Source organism: Piliocolobus tephrosceles, chromosome 1 (assembly GCF_002776525.5).
Source record: "Piliocolobus tephrosceles isolate RC106 chromosome 1, ASM277652v3, whole genome shotgun sequence".
Taxonomy (NCBI): Eukaryota; Metazoa; Chordata; class Mammalia; order Primates; family Cercopithecidae; genus Piliocolobus; species Piliocolobus tephrosceles.
This window is the reverse complement of record NC_045434.1, coordinates 98372348-98392522: the sequence shown is the minus strand read 5'-3', so window position 1 is coordinate 98392522 and position 20175 is coordinate 98372348. Positions and strand designations below refer to the sequence as shown.

General features: G+C 44.3%; 2 protein-coding genes across 3 annotated transcripts in view; one reads left to right on the top strand and one right to left on the bottom strand.

The window, feature by feature from the left end:
• Positions 1 to 17462, top strand: part of CD244 (CD244 molecule) — a 33237-nt gene extending 15775 nt beyond the window's left edge. The window contains exons 2-9 of one of the 2 annotated variants that reach the window (XM_023214266.1): positions 5838 to 6155; positions 6253 to 6528; positions 8651 to 8761; positions 9183 to 9250; positions 11391 to 11456; positions 13540 to 13605; positions 15065 to 15121; positions 16212 to 17462. In XM_023214266.1, coding sequence (XP_023070034.1) covers positions 5838 to 6155; positions 6253 to 6528; positions 8651 to 8761; positions 9183 to 9250; positions 11391 to 11456; positions 13540 to 13605; positions 15065 to 15121; positions 16212 to 16292 — 1043 coding nt within the window. In that variant the 3' untranslated portion in view covers positions 16293 to 17462. The remainder of the gene's footprint in view (positions 1 to 5837; positions 6156 to 6252; positions 6529 to 8650; positions 8762 to 9182; positions 9251 to 11390; positions 11457 to 13539; positions 13606 to 15064; positions 15122 to 16211) is intronic. The other variant, XM_023214267.1, reaches the window with a different exon arrangement.
• A 1706-nt stretch (positions 17463 to 19168) lies between these two features.
• LY9 (lymphocyte antigen 9) overlaps positions 19169 to 20175 on the bottom strand; it is a 69385-nt gene continuing 68378 nt past the window's right edge. The window contains 1 exon segment of the mRNA XM_023214263.1: positions 19169 to 19664. Coding sequence (XP_023070031.1) covers positions 19596 to 19664 — 69 coding nt within the window. The 3' untranslated portion in view covers positions 19169 to 19595.

Here is a 20175-nt window from a genome sequence, read left to right as displayed (position 1 = left end):
CACTGGGGCCTGTTGTGGGGTGGGGGGAGTGGGGAGGGATAGCATTAGGAGATATACCTAATGTAAATGATGAGTTAATGGGTGCAGCACACCAACATGGCACATGTATACATATGTAAGAAACCTGCACGTTGTGCACATGTACCCTAGAACGTAAAGTATAATAATAAAATAAAATAAAATTACAAAAATACTTTGGTAAATATTGCATGTGCACTTGAAAAGAATGTATATTCTGCAATTGTTAGGATAATTGTTTTATATATAATTAATATGTATATTGGTTTAATGATCTTCAAATTCTTATAGCCTTATTGATTTTTTTGTTTGCTTCTTATATCAGTTAGAGAGACAATGTAATAAAACTCTCCAACTATGATTGTGGATTTACTTCTCCTTTTAGTTCTTTCAAATTTTATTTTATATATTTTAATCTTGTTATATGCATAGAAACTGAAGATGATTGTTTACTCCTACTTAATTGGTCCTTTTCTAATGATGACATTTCCTTCTATTTCTGTATACTTTTATACATCTATGTCTTTTTTATCCCTCATTTTCTCCATTACTGCCTTATTTTGTATTTAATTGATATTTTGTACTGCATCATTTTGATTCCCTTCTTATTTCTTCTTCTGTACATTTTGTTTTCTTCTTAGTGGTTACCACAGGTATTACAATGAATACCTTCAACAATATTGTTTTAATTAATACCAATTCCTTATCAATAGTATAAAAAACTCCTATACAGCTCTATCTCCCAACTTTTATTGTCACAAATTACATCTATTTCTATTGCTCTTCACTTCTTGTGCCCGAGTTTCCATTTTCTTTATATGTAAAGAACATCCTTTGGTATTTCCTTTACTGCAAGCCTTTTTCTGACAAATTCTTTCAGTTTTTTATTTTTTCCAAAAATGTCTTTATTTCAGCTTCATTTAAAAAAATTATGATTTTTTGAGATAGAGTCTCACTCTTTCGCCCAGGCAGGAGGGGAGTGGCGTAAGTCTTGGCCTTGACTTCCCGGGTTCAAGTGATTCTCATGCCTCAGCCTCCTGAGTAGCTAGGATTACAGGCGCGTGCCACCACGCCCAGCTAATTTTTGCATTTTTAGTCAAGATGAGGTTTTGCCGTGTTGGCCAGCCTGGTCTTGAACTCCTCAAGTGATTCACCTGCTTCAACCTCCCAAAGTGCTGGAATTACAGGCATGAGCCACTGTGTCTGCCTTCGTCTTTGAAGTACTTCTTCACCGGTATAAAATTCTAGATAGGCAGTTATTTTCTTTCAGCACTTTAAATATATCATTACTTGGAAAACCAAACAACGTATGTTCTCACTGATATGTGGGAGTTAAGCTATGAGGATGCAAAGGCATAAGAATGATACAGTGGACTTCGGTGACTTGGGGGGAAAAGTGGGAGGCGGTGAGGGATAAAAGGCTATAAGTAGAGTGCAGTGTACACTGCTCGGGTGATGGGTGCACCAAATCTCACAAATCACTACTAAAGAACTTTCTCTTGTAACCAAACACTACCTGAACCCCAATAACCTATGGAAAAATAAAAAAATATACCATTTCATCATCTTCTGCTTTTTATTATTTTTGCTGAAATGTCAGCTAAGTTGTTTATTTTGTAAAGGTAATTTAGTTTTCCCCCACTCTGACTATTTTACGATTTTTCTATTTATCTTTGGTTTCCATAATGTTTTTTTTTTTTTTTGATGTATTGAGAAGTTGTCTTTTGTTCATTGGTTTTTTTTTTTTTGAGACAGAGTTTCACTCTTGTCGCCCATGTTGGAGTGCAATGGCACGATCTCGGCTCACTGAAACCTCTACCTCCTGGCTTCAGGTGATTCTCCTGCCTCAGCCTCCCAAGTAGCTGGGTTTACAGGCGTGCACCACCATGCCTGGCTAATGTTTGCATTTGTAACAGAGATGGGGTTTTGTCATATTGGCCAGGCTGGTCTCAAGTTCCTGACCTCAGGTGATCCATCTGCCTGGGCCTCCCAAAGTGCTGGGATTACAGGTGTGAGCCACCGTGCCTAGCTTGTTGGTTTGTTTTGATCTTGCTTGGGGTTTGTAACACATTTCACAAGTCTATCTTGATGGCTTTTGTCAGTTTTGGGAAATTCTTATGTTATCTCTTTTGCTCAGTTCCTCTTTCCTCTCCTGCCTCCTTGCTTTCCAATTACACTTAGTTTATGGGTTTTGTTTTTGCCATACCTCAAATATCTCTTACACTCCTTCTTGTGTATTTTTATCCTTTTGTTTTTCTTTACTTCACTCTGGATATTTTATAACAGTTTTCTAATTCTCTTTTCAATGGCATCTAAATGGCCTTTTAAACCCTTCAATTGAGTTTGTTTTACAGTTATTTTACATTTTATTTCTGTAATTTTCATTTAATTCTTTAGAAAATCCAATTTCAGGTAACTATTGCTGTATAATGACCCACTCCAAAATCCAGTAGTTTGAAACAACTACCTATTTAATTAGTGATTCTGCTAGTTGGCAATTGGGGCTGGGCTTAGCTAGGTGGTTCTTTTGGTTTCCTCTTGCAGCAGTCATGCAGGTGTGGTCAGCTGCCAGACCACAGGTGGCTGATTCTTTTATTTATTTTTTATTGTTTTTTGAGATTAAGTCTTGCTCTGTCACGTTGACTAGAGTGCAGTGGCATGATATCTTGGCTCACTGAAACCTCCATCTCCCGGGTTCAAGAGGTTCTCGTGCCTCAGGATTCCAAGTAGCTGGAGTTACAAGTGTGTGGCACCACGCCTGGCTAATTTTTGTATTGTTAGTAGAGACAAGGTTTTACCATGTTGGCCAGGGTGGTCTCGAACTCCCAACGTTGAGTGATCTGCCCTCCTTGGTCTCCCAAAGTGCTGGAATTACGGGCATGAGCCACTGCACCAGGCCAGGGTTGGCTGATTTAGAATGGCCTTAGCTGTGTTGGTTTATCTCTGTATCATGTGATCTATTATTCTCCAGCAGGCTATTTTAGGCTTGTTCACATGTCAGCCAGATGAGGTTCCAAGAGAACAAGTAGAAATGTGCAATGCCTTTTCAGATCTAGGCTTAGAACTGGCAGACATAATTTTTGCCGCGTTTCATCATGAAGACCAGCCCAGTTCCAAGAGACAGGGAAATGAACCCCATTTCTTGATGATGGAAGGAGTTGCAAAGTCACGTTGCAAGGACATGGTTATTTTTGCATTCGATCACGCTAGTTCTCTGCTGAAATTCTTAAACTTATGTTTTATTTCCTTGAACATATTAGACATGATTACTTTAAAGTTTATGACTGACAACTCTATTATGTAGATGCCCTGTTGGTTGGTTTCTGTTGTCTCTATTCTTATTTTGGTTTTTGGACATGTTTCCTTTTCTTATACTTCATTTCATTTCGGATATTGTGCACGAAAAATTCTAGAAATAATTTAATGCTCTGGTTGATGTTATTTTCCTCTAGTCATAACTTATATTTGCTTCTAGTGGGCAGCCAGGTTAGGGCTACTAGAGATTTCAGATCATTAGCTCAATCCAGGGTTGTGATGATTCAAAACTGAGCTTCAGTTCCTGCGAGGGCTGTTCATTTCTCGTTCACTCTTACTCTTAGTGTATAGCCCCCTGTGGTACCAACCTCAACACCGATGGATTTTAGATATACCCACTTTCTAACAGGAGGGGCCTGAACTCCATGTTCTCTTAGTTCCTTGAGTTTTATTGTGAGCTCTGCTCAGCTTCTCAGCCTTTTAGCTGCCATTTATGGAATCAGAAGATGCCTCCAGGGAGCAACCGTCAGAAATGTTGGTCTCACCTCTCTGAATTTCCTTCTTCCAGATCTTGGCCCCATAATTTTTCACTGCTTTATAAACTCTCTGATAACTTTAACAATGTGCTTTTATATGTTGTTCCTTTTTTTTCTAGTTATTTTTAGTGGGATTAGTTAGCAAGTCTTAACCTGGATTTTCATTACATAATTAGAATTCCTCAGATGATTCTTTATATCAACCATTAAGGGGATGCTGTAGAATGAAAGTGTTCCATTTCCAGATCACAAACTCTCTGGAGTCAGGAATCACGTCTTATACATGAAGAGGCCCTGCCTCTTCAGGGGCTGGATTAGAGTGGGACTCAGTAAGGACTGAATGATTGATGAGGACAGTTTATGTCCTTCTTGTAGGTTTAGTAATGATTTTTTCCATTCACCTTTGTTCTTAGGGTCTTTGTGCAATATTTGGTAGGTTGACCTGTTCTCATAAATAGCGCTAGGACTGTGGGAGACAGAGACACAGAGATGCACAGCACAGTTTCTACTTTTGAGAAGCTTTTGGTTTGCTAATGGGCAGAGCCAGTACAAGTCATATAAATATAAATGGGAACCTATGTATTTTAGCCTTAGGAACATCAAGATCAAAGAAACATATTTCATGAAACAAATAGTATTACAAGTCCTTTAATTATTTACTTAGTCTCTTGAGAAAATGCCAGGGTGAAGCTGTGACTTGGAGAGAGTGCATTCATAATACACTGGACGTCTAAAAACCCCTCTCTCTCTCCATCGCTTACTTCTTAATAGCATCCATTTTAACAGAGCCACTTGTAAAACTCTCTCCAGCTCCTATTCTCTCCTCCAAACCCTCCCTGACCCTTCCCAACTCACCCAAAGAGACTTTTTAATTTACTGCACCTACTGGGCCATGCCACATAGCTTCGTTGCTAAAACTGGCTGTAGAAACTTCCAGTTTTGTACACTGCCTGCACTGAATTGCTCCAGGTTGTCACACCCCCATATTCATTAGGTCTCATCCGGATTCATTGACAGGGAAGTGCTGGGATCTACCTGGGAAGTGTAGTTTTATTTTAAAAATTGTTTTCTAGAGAGAAATTTTTGTGGAGACTTTCTGATCACTGAAAAACTGGCAAACATCAATGAGTAATGACCAAAATCCAATGTGCCAAGTGCCATGAGAGAGGATTATGTATTCAGCTCTCTGAGAGGACAGTTGAGGGGTCATGAGTTCAGCTTGGAGGATCATTCTTCCTGGGCCTGACCATTCAGAATTTCTGACAGTCACTACTTTCCATTAGTAGTTGCCTCAGCACTGCTTGGAGGGATTCACATTAGATGTGGTGTTTATAACATCGTGGTTAAGAATTTATCCTCTGAAGTCAAACTGCTGTCTTTACAAAGAGTAAACAAATAAGCTGGGTGCAGTGGCGTGCACCTGTAGTCCCAGCTACGAGGGAGGTTGAGGTAGGGGGATCACCGCAAGCCTAGGAGTTCAAGGCTGCAGTGAGCTGTGATTGCGCCACTGCACTCCAGCCTGGGTGACAGAGTGAGACTCTGTCTCTGACAAACAAAACAAAAGAAAACAAAAACAACACCAAACTGACTAGGTTTCAGGCTCATCATTCTCACTGTGTAACTTAAGCCAGTTACTTAAGCTCTTTCTAACTCAGTTTCCTCACCTATAAAATGGGGATAAGGGTCATTGTTAAGTTAAATAGTTAAAATGAATAAAACATTTGTACATTTCAACCATTCTATACCTTTTAACTTAAACGGTTAAAATGTATAAAGTGCAAAACCTGCCTGTCACATAGTAAGTACTCAAGATTTTAGCTATTGGTCTATGGGATCCTTCAGACTAGGGACATAGAGCTTGGGGACAAGGGGAGGCGGATAGGGGGATACACTTTAAGGTGCTCCTAGGCTCTGGGCTCCTCATACCCATCCCCACCCTATTGGCTTAAGGGAAATCACATCCAGCTGCCCACATTGCTCAGGCCTGACACTCTTCCCGCTACTTTCAGCTTGGGTTCTCTTTCCTAGGATGCCAGGGATCAGCTGACCATGTGTTTAGCATCTCTGGAATGCCCCTTCAGTTACAACCAAACAGCATACAGACGAAGATTTACAATGTTCAGTGGAAGATGTGGCTGCCCTCACAAAATGCATTTCGTCAGATATTGCAGTGGGAGAATGGCTCTTCACCTTCCAATACCTTCAACAATAGATTCACTTTTATAATCAAGAACTCGACTCTTCTCATCAAGGCAGCTCAGCAGCAGGACAGTGGCCTCTACTGCCTGGAGGTCACCAATACAATGGGACAAGTTCAGAGAGCCAAGTTCCAGGTTTTTGTATTTGGTAAGTCTCCAGGACTGCTCATACTGCCCTCTCTGATTCCTGTAGGCCTTTAATTTCTGGATTTCCATGCCTTTCTAATCAGAATGTCTGCTTCCAGATAAAGTTGAGAAACCCCGCCTACAGGGGCAGGGCAAGATCCTGGACAGAGAGAGGTGCCAAGTGGCTCTGTCCTGCTTGGTCTCCAGGGATGACAATGTGACCTATGCTTGGTACAGAGGCAGCAAGCTGATCCAGACAGCAGGGAACCTCACCTACCTGGAGGAAGAGGTTGACATTCATGGCACGCACACATATACCTGCAACGTCAGCAATCCTGTTAGCTGGGAAAGCCACACCCTGAATCTCACTCAGGACTGTCAGAATGCCCATCACGGTAAGTGGAACACACTGGGCTATAACAAGGGCTGAAGGTTTGGACCCCACAACCAGGCTCATGTGTAAGACAGACGTGGTATGAGATAAAATCCCTTGGCTTCCTCTCCCAGTGCCTTGTAGCCCTTCCCAGAGGAGTCCTGGCCTCCAAGCACATAGTTCCTGTAAAGCTATCCTACTCTGGAAAAAAAGTTATCCCTATTTCCTTCTGGGAGATGCAAGCTTTTCTTCTGCAGAGGGAGGGCATAGTTTTTTGGTAACTGACAGTCCTGAAATGGCTCCGGAACATTATTTTCTTCCTGAGAGAGGCTGATGGAGAACTGTTCTCTCCTCTTGAGTGATAACTTTCTCCAGGCCACATAGTTCAAGCGGTAACTATACTGTGCAGCAGTAGCCTGGAGCAGGAGCATGAGGATGATCCCAGGAATACCTAGATGAGTTCCTGGGTTATTGCTTATGCTCATCCTATGAGTTACCTGAATTCACTTTCCACAACTTTTTATTATATAAACAGAGACTTCATATGCCAGCAGCATGGGCACTATAGGAAAAAAAAAAACATACAGCTCTCATTAATAAGGAACTTATAGCCAAGTAAGGGCAACTAAAATAAGTACTTTTGCACAAAAAATAAACAAGACTGAGGCAGGCTGGGAGCAGTGGCTCATGCCTGTAATCCCAGCACTTTGGGAGGCCGAGGAGGGTGGATCACAAGGTCAGGAGTTTGAGACCAGCCTGGCCAACATGGTGAAACCCTGTCTTTATTAAAACTACAAAAAATTAGCTGGGCATGTGGCTGGCACCTGTACTCCCAGCTACTCGGGAGGCTGAGGCAGCAGAATCCCTTGAACCTGGGAGGCAGAGGTTGCAGTGAGCTGAGATCGCGCCACTGAACTGGGACACCAGCTTCAGTGATCTCTTAGCTTCTGTGATCAGAAGCTCTGTGATCTCTTAGAGGTCAGGTGTGGTGACTCACACCTGTAATCCTAGCACTTTGGGAGGCTGAGGCAGGTGGATCACTTGAGTCCAGGTGTTTGAGACCAGCCTGGACAACATGGTGTAATCCCATCCCTAAAAAAAAAAAAAAAAAAAAGCTCTGTGATCTCTGGCACATTCATTAACCTCTCTGAGTCTCAATTTCTTTCCCCCTTGGGTAAAATGGGGATGATAATAAGTACCTTGGAACACTTAATTCCTTTCCCTTCCTCTCATTGGCTGGATTATGTATAAGGCTACATGTTTGACACAAATGTTTTAAGTAGAAGCTCAAATGAGGAAGAGCCATGAAGGCAGGAATAGTGGAAAAGAGAGATGGAAAACTTACCTGGACAATGAGTATTTTTTTGAGTTAAAAACAAATGAATGGACAAATGTAACATTTGTTGTGCTACATGCTTTACATGTCCCTCAGTATCTGTGGGGAATTAGTTCCAGGACCCACCCCACAATCATAGATGCCAAAATCCACGGATATTTAAGTCCTTGGCATAAACAGGTGCAGTATTTGCATACAACTTATGCACATCCTTCTGTATACCTTACTTAAATCATCTCTAGTTTAATTATAATGTCTGATACATTGTAAGTGCTATTTAAATTGTTGTTATACTGTATTGTTTAGGGAATAATGACAAAGAAAGAAGTGTCTACATATTCAATATGGATGCAACTTTTTTCCTCTGAATATTCTGGATCCACAATTCATTAAATCTACAGTTGCGGAACTCAAAACTTTGGAGGGCCAACTGTATTAGATCATGTAATTGACCCCTATAGGTAGATAACGTTATCCCCTTTTACAGGTGAGAAAATCTGAGAGGCTCTGAGGCATCTTCCAAAAAGAAGATGACTTGAGAGGCCCAGAGAGATTAAATAAATAGTGCAGAGCTCACAAAGTTAGAATTTGAGCCAGGCCTGTCTGATATTAATATCCATGCTCTTGGCATCACTCAGAGGAGGTTACCCAAATGAGCAAAGAGAAAACCTTGATGGTGAGTTCACAGAGTGCGATCAACCACACCACAGACAAGAGTGGGTTTTGAGGCAGCCCCTGCAGTAGGCAGATGGGAAGGAAGAAGAGAGTGAGCTGACAGCTCAGACCTCATGCCTTCCGTATTCCTCAGAATTCAGATTTTGGCCATTTTTGGTGATCATCGTGATTCTAAGCACACTGTTCCTTGGCACCCTTGTCTGCTTCTGTGTGTGGAGGAGAAAGAGGAATGGGAAGCAATCAGGTGAGTGGAAGGTCCTTGGGGTGGTGCTTCTGCCTGAGGCCTCAGATCCTGTGACTTGGTCCTGCCTCCAGTGGGATGTGTCTGGGAGCACAGCATCTCCTTTTCCTCAGTGAGCTTTGGTATATGCATATGCGTGGTGGCAGGGGGCACGCAGGCTGCCAGGCTCTCTCTCCTGGTTCATGCTTTCTGATCCCCAATGTGCAGATTTCCCTGCAGACAGCTGGTTTGGGAGGAAGCATGAGAGGGGCAGTTCGATTGCTGTCTCTGTGCTTTCTGGGGTTCCTGGGAAGAGCACTAACCTGCCTCTTTTCTAGAACCTTCTTTAAGGTTTGGCCATTTGGGGTGGAGGTGGGGCCTGTTAGAAGCAAAAGCCCTTCTGGAGGTTTCCGCAGTTCTGCTCTTTGTTTTCTTCTTCCCTCAGAGACCTGTGCCAAGGAATTTTTGACAATTTATGAAGAGGTCAAGGATCTGAAAACCAGGAGAAATAAAGTATGTTGTCCCGGAGGCTGGGGTCACTCTCAATTGGCTTGGAAAATGCTCTTTCAACGATGGTTATACAGAGAAGAGGGACAAAAAGGACTGAACAACTGTCCTCTTGATGTGACCCTCAGCCCTTCCCCAACTATCTTTTCTCCACTTGCTTCCTAGTTCTGGCAATGGAGGAAAAGAGGAAACAAAAGGAGCAGAGAAGATGAAAGGGAGGCTGAAGGGGCTTCTTGGTGCAGAATTGCACCTGCTGAGAAGGGATGGAGCACAACAGAAATCAATGGCAGAGGCAGAATGCTGCTGTGGTATTTGTTGTCTGACCACAAATTCTTTTTCCTAATGAGTCAGGGCTTGCATTCATGAGTCCCTTAATGGTGACACAGGCTGGGAAGTGTGACCAGCCAAAGCATAACAGTTTTGTAGCTGGCTCAATGGGCTGCATTTACAGCCTTTTGGGAGAAGAGGCCTAAGTGTGGCTGAGGTACTAGAGTAGCCAGCCTGGCACAAAGCCCACCAGCCTGAGTGGGTTCCTCCAGGAGCCTCTCGCCTGCTCTCTGTGGCAGGCAGCGGCCAACTCCGCCCGTCATCCAAGAATTAGAAGAGGAGGAAATTGCAGAGGGCCTGCAGATGCCCCTGCTGCTGTGTCCTTCTCAGGGCTGATGTGGTGACAGGCCCAGGGGAAAGCTCTAATGGGGCCTACCAAACTGCTGGCAGGAAGTTGGGGGGTGAAGTGGGGCGGAAATGCCTTCTTTCCACTGCCCCCTGGCGCTTGGCTATGGAGACCCAGCACCACGTAGGAAGCACATGTGGTGGTGCTCTTCTGCGCTGGCCACATACGTGAGGCCCTGTGCAGCCTCGCAGAGCAGGCAAGCATCCTCTTCCGGGTCTGGTTTCAGAGGCAGTTAGGGCAGTTCCCCACGCCTGTTTTGTTTTGTTTTGGCCCCAGTGGTGGCTATGGGAATGTGAAAAATAAAGCAGTGGCTATTGGAATGTGAAAAATAAAAGGGAACTTTGTTTCTCTCACTGCTACCAGACTCTGGTGCAAATTCCTGAGAGCATGTGAATCTACCCACAGCCAATAATGTGCGGGTGCTGCTTGCTACAAATAATCTGTTTTTCCAAAAAGAAGATGACTTGAGTTTAGGAGACCACAGGGGGAGAAACAACTTAGTGCAAAGGAAACATCTTGGGGATTCAGGCCTATTAGCTTACTTCTGACTCAAGCGCTCCTCCCTGTCTGCCCTCAGCCCCCTCTGGCCTCTCCCTATTGTCTCAGGGTTCCAATTTGAAGACCTAAATCTCAAGTTTCATGTGGTCTCACTTTGAGACCCAGCTCTAATCTTTCTAGAAACACTTCAGACGAGTCTGGACAGGAGAGAAAAGCAACAAATTCTTGCAGTATTTTAAAACACAAATGAAGTTATTGACATTGTCAGATGCCCATGACTCTCCAGCCTCTAAGGACAGCTGACAGTTCTCTGCTCCTCTTAGTTTCTTCTTGCTTCCAGGAATTTAGCTTGCACCTTGCCTAATGAAACTTGCTGGCCTCCACTGGCTCCCATTAGAACCCAAACTGGCAATATGCTTTCAGTGGTCAGCAGCATGAAATACCTCCACCACCGATTTCCTAAGGGGCAAGAACAAGAAAAGGGAAGCAGGAAGTGCTGCTCCCTGCTTTGGCCCTTGGGTTCAGGGCTGCACCCAGCACTGTAGCTGCCCAGGGGGCTGGCTTGAGGTCACGGGCAAAGTGACACTGAAGATGATCTAGAGAGGGCTTAACTGTGTTTGGTCTTTGAAATGTTTAAACTTTCTGAATTCCAGTGCTCTGACGTAAGGCTCAGATAACAGCCCTACTCAGAGCTTTGCAAGGAAGGGTTTCTAAGTTAGTAAAGGAAAGAAAGTGACAGCATTCTCTTTGGACAGGGTTGCTGGAATCCCTCACACCTGGGTGGTTCCTTGCTCCTGATCCTGCTCTTCTTCCTGTCTTTCCCCATCCTGGGAGGATCAATGACTCTCCTCAGTCCTGCCACCTCCCTCCCAGGCTCCTGAAAGCCCCTCTTCTTTGTGCTGTTTTCCCCTGCTCAGTCTAAATCTGGACTGACCTAGCTGTCTGCTCGTTACCCCATCCCTATTTCTTGTGCAGGAGCAGGAGCAGGAGCAGACTTTTCCTGGAGGGGGGAGCACCATCTACTCTATGATCCAGTCCCAGGTACCTCTCTAGTTTCTCTAGTCCATTCCATACCTATCTCTGGGGTTTCCTAGTGCCTCCCCCCCGAAACTCACACCCTTGAATGGCAGAATAAGATCTTAGTGCTCTTGGAATCCAGAAGATAGCTTGACTTCAGTTGCATTAACACATTATTTGAAAAGATCCATGTGATTGTGGAGCGTCTTAACACAGCTGGGAAGCCTGATGTGGACATTCCTTCTTCTTCCGTGTCTGGCAGAAGGTCTGGCCCAGATAAAGTCTATAGGAGCAGAAACCTGGTTAGGGGACTCAACTTCTGCTTTCTTGCCCTGCTGCTGCCTCTAGCACTTGGGGCCCTTGCACTTTTTATCCCTATTCCCTATTATATTCATTTTCAGGAAAGAATGAATCTGCATTGGTCTCTTTTATCTTATTATGACTTAGCAATAATGTCCATTTTCTTTTCTTTTTAAAAATTTTATTGTTTAGAAACAGGGTCTCTTTATTTATTTATTTTTTATTTTCATAGTTTTTTTGGGAACAGGTGGTATTTGGTTTCACGAGTAAGTTCTTTAGTGGTGATTTGTGAAGTTTTTGGTACACCCATTATGAGACGGGATCTCATTCTGTCTACGAGGCTGAGTGCAGTGGTAGAATCATAGCTTACTGAAGCCTTGAATTCCTGGCCTCAAGTGGTCCTCCCACCTCAGCCTCCTCCTGGGTAGCTAGGGCTACAGGTATGCACCACTGCACCCGGCCATATTTTCTTACTAAGTCTCACATAACAGCCTCATGAAACTAGTTCTAATACTTTAGATGTGTTCTACATTCCATATCACAATGAGGAAACTGAGACTCAGGTCAACTGATAACTCAAGGCTACATAACTAGGTAGTGGCAGAGCTGAGCCAAAGCGTTTTTGAGTCTCCATTGCACCTCCTCATACTCCACCTCTAATATTCTGGGATTAGAGAAATTCACTCATAAACTGGGGAAGTGTCCTTTAATATTGACGGCTAAAATGACATTGATAACCCAGGCTGGGACGTCTCTCCCAAGGGAAACACTGCCTCCTGGTGGCCAGTAATAAAATACGTTCTGATAAAAATGGCTTAAAAAAAAAGAAAAAAAAAAAAAAATTGAGACCTGCAACAGCACCATCTTCAGTTTGGTGGCTGAGTTGTGGGGCAAAGAAAATCTGATTATAAGAGTGCTTGATATCTGCCATTTCTCTAGTTTTAGCCACATTGAACTCCAACAAGAGGAACTTGTATCAGTGCAAGAAAGGGCTCCTCTCTAACTATGGTGTTGGGTGAGAATGAGAATCCTCCTCTGGAGCATCTTAAAAGGAGGATGGTTACCTGAGTTAGAGGACACCTGGTTCAGGTCCAGGGAAGGAAGGCAAGTTGCCAAAGGGAGGCATTGAGATGTTGAGGAAAGAGCCCTGGAGAGGTTTGAATTCTGCTTCTACTGTGTATGCACTGCCTGACTTGGGCTATTTATCCCTTTGGAGCCTCATTTGTGGCATGGGGCAAATTATGATCATTCCTATTTTATAGGAATGTTAAAAGAGTTAGAGAAGAGGCCAGGCGCAGTGGCTCATGCCTGTAATCCCAGCACTTTGGGAGGCTGAGGCAGGTAGATCATGAGGTCAGGAGTTTGAGACCAGCCTGACCAACATGGTGAAACCCTGTCTCTAAAAATACAAAAATTAGCTGGCCATGATGGCGAGCACCTGTAATCCCAGCTACTCAGGAGGCTGAAGCAGGAGAATTACTTGAACCCAGAAGGCAGAGGTTGCAGTGAGCCGAGATCGAGCCATTGCACTCCAGCCCAGGCAATAGAATGAAACTCTGTCTCAAAAACAAACAAACAGAGGAGAATACACATTTAAAATAAATGCTCAACAAATAGTAGCTTTCATTAACGACAGAGCGAGACTAACACTCAGGTTGTCTGACCTCCTGGCTAGTCCAGGGCTCTTTGCACTAACACTTGAAGCTTCCATCTGGGCAGGGTTGAGGTGGAGGGATGGAAGAGATGACCTTCGTAGGGTTGTGCTGGATCTGTGCTTCTGAAATGATTTTATTTCTCTTCTCATTAGTCTTCTGCTCCTACGTCACAAGAACCTGCATATACATTATATTCATTAATTCAGCCTTCCAAGAAGGTGAGCTTCTTCCCGTGGTGGTGGTGGGGTGTTGTTGATGCAGATGTGTATTTTGCATGTGTTTGCAGAGACAGTATGTGTGCACATCCTAGCAAGTTGTTCTTCATTGTGTGTATCTGAGTGGCTTCTGTTAAACGATTGTATTTAAATGTCAATGGGCCAGTGAGAAATGCCTTTCTGGTTCTGTCTGGAGAAAAATAACAGCTTCTAGACTAAGAGAACAGTAGATTAGATGAGTTTTTGGGAGTGTCTGTGGGAGGTAAAGGACAATCAGAGACAGAAAGGAGGTGCTTTGCACAGAGAGACTACGGGGTACTTAGTAGGCCAGCTGAGGCTATGGTGAGAGATACTGGAGGGGTTTGCAAGGCAGGGCATATTGCCTGGAGCTGGAGGAGTAGACTGGATCTAGACAGACACAATCTTGACCTTCTGGGAGCAGAGAAAGGTCCTGACCAGTCAGTCACCTGCTGGTGGAGGCCTCCAGACTGAGGCAACCCATCGTCATGCACTGAAATCCTTCTCCGAGCTGAGCTCATAGCTCTCTTGTGTACTTGGAAACAGAGTTGGGTATCCTGGTACCCATGGTCATTATTTTTCTCTTGTGTAGAAGCGGATGGGAAGAGTGGTGTTCCCAAGGCTGGAGCCACAGTATGAAGCCAGAAAACCTTAACATGGTAGCATGGGAAGTTGGGAGTCCACATAACTGTGGAAGTCCATGCAGGTCAGGGACCACAGGTTTGAAGGGGTTTAGGACAGATTTTCAGACTTTTCATTCAACCTCCTTCCAATAAGCCATTCAACCTACTTGGATCCCATCATGAGAGAGATTTATTTTTAATTATATGCTACAATATAAGGCCTTATAGATGTTCATAGGCACCATGTTCACATGCTTTGGTATATGAAAACTCTATGTGCTACTGAATGTGCCTCTGAATTCTAGTGTCCTTGGGTTGGCAATTGCTTATATGCCTGAATTGTTTACATTAAGGGTGTGTGTGTAAGCCATGTGTTGAAGAGTTATATGGTTTGTGGCAGTATTTGCATTAGGATTGCCTGAGGGATATGTGTGTGTGTGTATGTGTATGCGTATGTGTATGTGCTCTGGGAATGTGTATGTGTGCGTGTGTGTGTGCGTGTGTGTATATATACACACATACATACATACACACGCACACATATATGTATGGGTTTTAGGTGTATGTGGGTATGGAACAGTAAATTCTGATTTTGGTTCAGAAATATCATATTATAGGCAAATACTGTATATATTGTGTCTTCCCTGGAGACCATAAACACCATTGTTTGCTCCTGGGGTGACAGATTCTATTCATTTTCCGGCTGAGAGTGCCTCAGAATTTTTCTGGGCTCTGAGTCTCTTTTGAGACCTCTCACATCACTTAGGAGTGGGAGAGCGCTTATCTCGAAATTAAACATTCTTTACCTTCTGAATTTCTAGCCTGGATCCAGAAAGAGGAACCACAGCCCTTCCTTCAATAGCACTATCTATGAAGTGGTAAGATTCTGGAACTCCTCAATGGGTTTAGTGTCTGTGGCATAGCCCTGAAATCTAGCCATGAAAGGGTACACTTAGGAAAAGGTCATCCACATAGTCTCAGAGTTGCAGGGAATTTAGAGATCTTCTAATGCAAGTCTCTGTTTTAGAGATGAAGACACTGAAGGCCAAAGAGAGTGAGGGTCTAACCCAAGATCATGTTGCGTGTTTAGATACGATACTTATTGGGCAGCTTGGGTTCTACATTAGGGCTGTCCCCAAGCTAGTTCCCAGGCTGTGGGCCACAAACTGGACATCTCCCCTTTCCAAGAATGGTTGGGGGAGGGGTCAGAGAGGGGAAGATAAAGCACTCTAAATGATTTTCTAAAATTAGCAAGTCTTTGGGAGCCATTGCAGGACATAGGTGATCTTAATCTTCTTCAGGAGTGGACACTATTCAAAGATGACCACTGAGCCTGGTAGCTGAACTGATTCCCATCAGAGCATTTAGAGACTGGAAAGGAGGGACTCAACATCTCTTGGGAGTTTATTACGGTTAAGGTAGCCTGCCAGTGTCTTCACATGGATTATTTTATTTAATCCTCACAGAATGCTACAAGATAGGTATAATTATACTTTCCATTTATACTCAGAGAAACTAAGGCATGGAGAGCATCCCCCATCCTTCCCCCTGACCCAGTAGCCTCACACTACACCTGAGCCTCCCCACCTGTGGTCCAATAAAGATGCTGCCATTGGTCACAAGGGAGGGGTGGGTGGCTGCCTGCCAGCATTCCTGGCACTTCAGCTATCACCCAACATTAAAGCCAACTGGACAACGTAGGGTCATAGAGGACACTGTGTAAACTCAGATAGCTTGTGAGGTCATGAAAAAGCATATGTGGTTAAGAGAGCACTGGAATTGGAGTCAGAAGAACTAGATTCAAGTCCCTCCTGCACTTCACACTAGTCGTGGACCCTGAGTAATTTGTTTTACCACTCTGAGTTTCATTTTTAAAATCTGTAAAATGGGATGGCAATTCATACCCCACAGGATTGTTATAAGGACCTCCCAATGGAAGGGTCTGAAGTTTCTCCTTTTCTTTTGCAGATTGAAAAGAGTCAACCTAAAGCCCAGAACCCTGCTCGACTGAGCCGCAAAGAACTGGAGAACTTTGACGTTTATTCCTAGTTGCTGCAGCAATTCTCACCTTTCTTGCACATGAGCATCTGCTTTGGGAATTGGCACAGTGGATGATGCCACAGGAGTCTCATAGAACAGCTCCTAGTTTGGAGAGGATATGGAAATTTCTTCTTGTTTTATATTTTGTTTTGAAAATTATGTCTAACAGCCATGGTAAGAGCAAGGCTGTTAAATAATATCTTCCAGTTTGCAGATCAGACATGAATGGGTGGAGGGGTTAGATTGTTCACAAAAGGCCACATTCCAAGTATTTGTAATCTAGGAAGTGTATGTAAGTGATGTTATTAGCATCGAGATTCTGTCCACCTGATTTTCAAGCTGTCACTTGTCTCCTTTTCTCCTCAATCTGGGTTGGCTGCATTTCTAGACTCTCCCTGGGCCCGGGCCCAGGCCCAGGCCCATCTTCCAAAGCAAGAGAAAGGAACGATAATGGTGACTCAGGGGAAGAGGAAGCAGCCCTCCGCTGAGAGCCCGGACTGTCTGGCTGTGAGCTGCCTGGCAAGTTCTGCACCGGAAGCCAGGGCCTGGGCTTGACTCAATTGCAGAGAAAAAACTTTCCCCCTACATCTCACACCTTTACCTCTGGCCAGTTGGCCACCAGGGGGAGTAAGCTGAAGGGAGAGTAGATGATGCAAAGCAAGCCCATCTCTGAGTAAAAAAATTACCCTGAGCACATGCCAACCTGATAACTGGGGGTTGAGACCAGCTTTGTCCACAGTATGATGTTTGTTAGAAATCCATTTTGGCTTCTTCATAGAAGTGGCTTCCCAGAGGAAGAGGCCTCTCAGAAGCCATATTCTATGTAAGTTCTGAGTCCTGATGAGTGCTCCCCAGGTGCACTGATGAGGGCTCAGGCAGCTGAGAGCTGAGCATGAGGCAGTTGGAATCTAGACACTATGCTGGGTTCCCTGAGTCGTCAGGCCAGACATTTCAACAAGGCTGTGGGGAGCACGGCGGAGACTCTGGCTGAGCCCAGGAAAGGGACAAGGGTGAACGGGAAGAGGACTTACTCAGAGATCCCAACAGGTGATACTGCACAAAGCCTGGTTCTTCAATTGTCCTACCCTGTATCTAATACAGGGGTTTCATATAAAACTGTGATACCATGCAGATGCAGTCTGAATTCCTTACCTGAATTAAATTTATGTATCTTCTCCATATTCTCTATAGCAGCCAAAGGACACTTGTGGGCCATCCATAAACATATGTCTGTTTGAATACTGCTGTAGAGGGTCTGACTTCCTGGTGAGCTGGCAGTGTCCTTCAGCCCTGTTCACACTGGGACAGCACAGAACCAGACACCAGGGGCTATTCCAGCTTGTGAAGGAGAGCCAAGGCATGCACTTGCTCACACCCTGCAGGATCCCTCTCCCCTGAGACTGTGCTGCTGGCCAGGCTGGCTTCCTCCTGGAGAGAAGTATAAACAGATCACATCTTAAAGCAAGTGTGAAGCTTAAAAACCAGGGAAATATATTCAGAAGGAGTCTGCTACTGGGAGTTGAGTTGCAGAGTCAAGGAGTTCAGTGAGCAAAGGCAGCAGGAAATGACGGGGGTCAGAAACAGTCCAGATGAACACCAAGGACTCTGACCACTAACTGCTGCTGGCCTTTCACGTGTCCTGCATAGATCTTGAACTGGCCAGATTTATTTACAGAGCAGAAGAGACCCTATGGGGTCAGGGCTTTTGAGGATGCAGTATTATGGAAAGAAAGATGTACAACATCACCATGTTATATGTCTGATTGTTGAGCTTCCCTGATAATGTCTCACAAAGATAATTATCCATGCAACAAGCCAGTCAATGAGCAAGCAGTAATTAAGCTCCTGCTGTGTAGGAAGCACTGCTTGAACCCCTGGGAGTACCCACTGCAGGTGACAGAAGCCATATTGATTCCAGGCCCATGTGCAGGAGAGCATGACAGAGGCAGCACACAATTAAAGGACCTGGATGGGCTGCAAGGTGATGGTAACAGAAATGTACACTAGAGTATCATGAATATAAGTCAAGTATAGTGCATCTTACAGGCAGAGGAGAGGGCTGTAGCCACAGTCTTGGGGAGAGATACTGTGGGTATTCTGTATCCAGACTGGACAATAAGGAGGGAAGTTCTTTTAGGTAAATATGGGAAGCTTATCTGAAACAGGCCTTTTAAGCACCTTTACAAAATAGCAAAAGAGTAATACACACATACGGTTTAAAAAAATCCAGCAGTGCAAAAAATTGTGCAGTAAAAAATGTCTCTTTCCCAACTTGAGATTCCCAGGTCCTTCCCAGAGGCAGCCACTAATGTTTTTTGTGTTTCTTTCCAAAGCTTTTCTATGCCTATGTAGGCATGTAGACTTACATTTTTTTCTTTTCTTTCTTTCTTCTTTTTTTCTTGAGATAAAGTTTCGCTCTGTTGCTAAGGGTAGAATGCAGTGACGCAATCTCTGCTCACTGCAACTTCCACCTCCCAGGTTCGAGTGATTCTCCTGCCTCAGCCTCCCAAGTAGCTAGGATTACAGCCATCACGCCCAGCTAGTTGTTTTTTGTATTTTTATTAGAGACGGGGTTTAACCATGTTGACCAGGCTGGTCTTGAACTCCTGACCTCGAGTGATCTGCCCAACTTGGCCTCCCAAAGTGCTGGGGTTACAGGCATGAGCCACCGTGCCTGACCAACATATAGTCTTTTAAAAATCCAATTGGTAGCATACAATACACATGGTCCTGAACTTTGCTTTTTTCCACTCCATAATGTATCTTAGAGCCCACTCCATATTAGCACCTATTAGTCCTTGCTTGCTTTCCAAGTGTCAGGGTTTGCCGTTGCATGGGTATATAATCGTATATGTAACTCGATTCTCACCGAATGGACATCTAGGTTATTTCCTGCCTTTTATTTTAAATAACACTGCAGTGAGCATGATTTTACGTACATCTTGTGTCATGTGTGACAATTCTCTTGGGTTCATTTCAGCAGTGTTGAGAAGGTGGTGTAAAGGTCAGCTGGTCCAGGTCCCTCAGCAACATTTGACCAGTCTTGGTAGAATTTCGAGGAGGAAACGCTATGAGTGTGGGAGGTGACAAATGGGGCAAAGATATCTGAAGCCCATAGGCTCCAAGAAGGAGCCTGTGTCCGAACTATTAATGGGCTTGGGAGGCCTTGAGTGTGAGAAGGACGGGGAGGGGCCACACCCAGGCATCTCTGAGGCACTGAGGTGCTTCTGTCTGCGAGCCCCAGGCCCCATGAGGTCCAGCTGACTCTCCAACCCCACGGTCTTGGGAGACAGGCAGCAGCTGCTTTTCCTTTCAGGTGAAATTTTCATAGGTAGGACTTTCAGGAATCTCAAGATCATTCTGTTGTGGTGGCGGCACGACCTGTGAGCCAAAAATCCACAAAGAATATGGTTAATAAAGCCCTGGAAGAGTGAGGCTGTTGAAAGAGGAAGGCAAGGCCAGGTTATGACTGGTCCATCCTACAGAAGTAGACTCATGTGCTGGCCCAGGCACGGCACAATCAACCAGCCTGATGCCAAGCATTTATGGAGGATCCTAATGGGAAAGGCTGTGGGCTGGATGCTCTGCAAGGCCAATGCAAGACAGTTTAATGCAGCAAATCCAGGGGATAAAAAAAATGACAGTGAAGGGCCTTGCCCTCAAGAAGCTACTGTCAAATGATTCCTATATCTGCCCTAGCTGGAGAAACAAAACAAACATTTATATGAAGATAATTTAGATGGCAGAGATTAAGTTCCAAAGTAATGGTCCAGACCATTAGTCCCCAAGTTGTTCCAAGGGTTCTTAGACTCCCCTGTCTGAGAGTGTTCAGGGAAGGCTCTAAAGAGCAGATGAGCTCTGCACTGACCCAGAGGAGTGGGAGGTTGGGTAC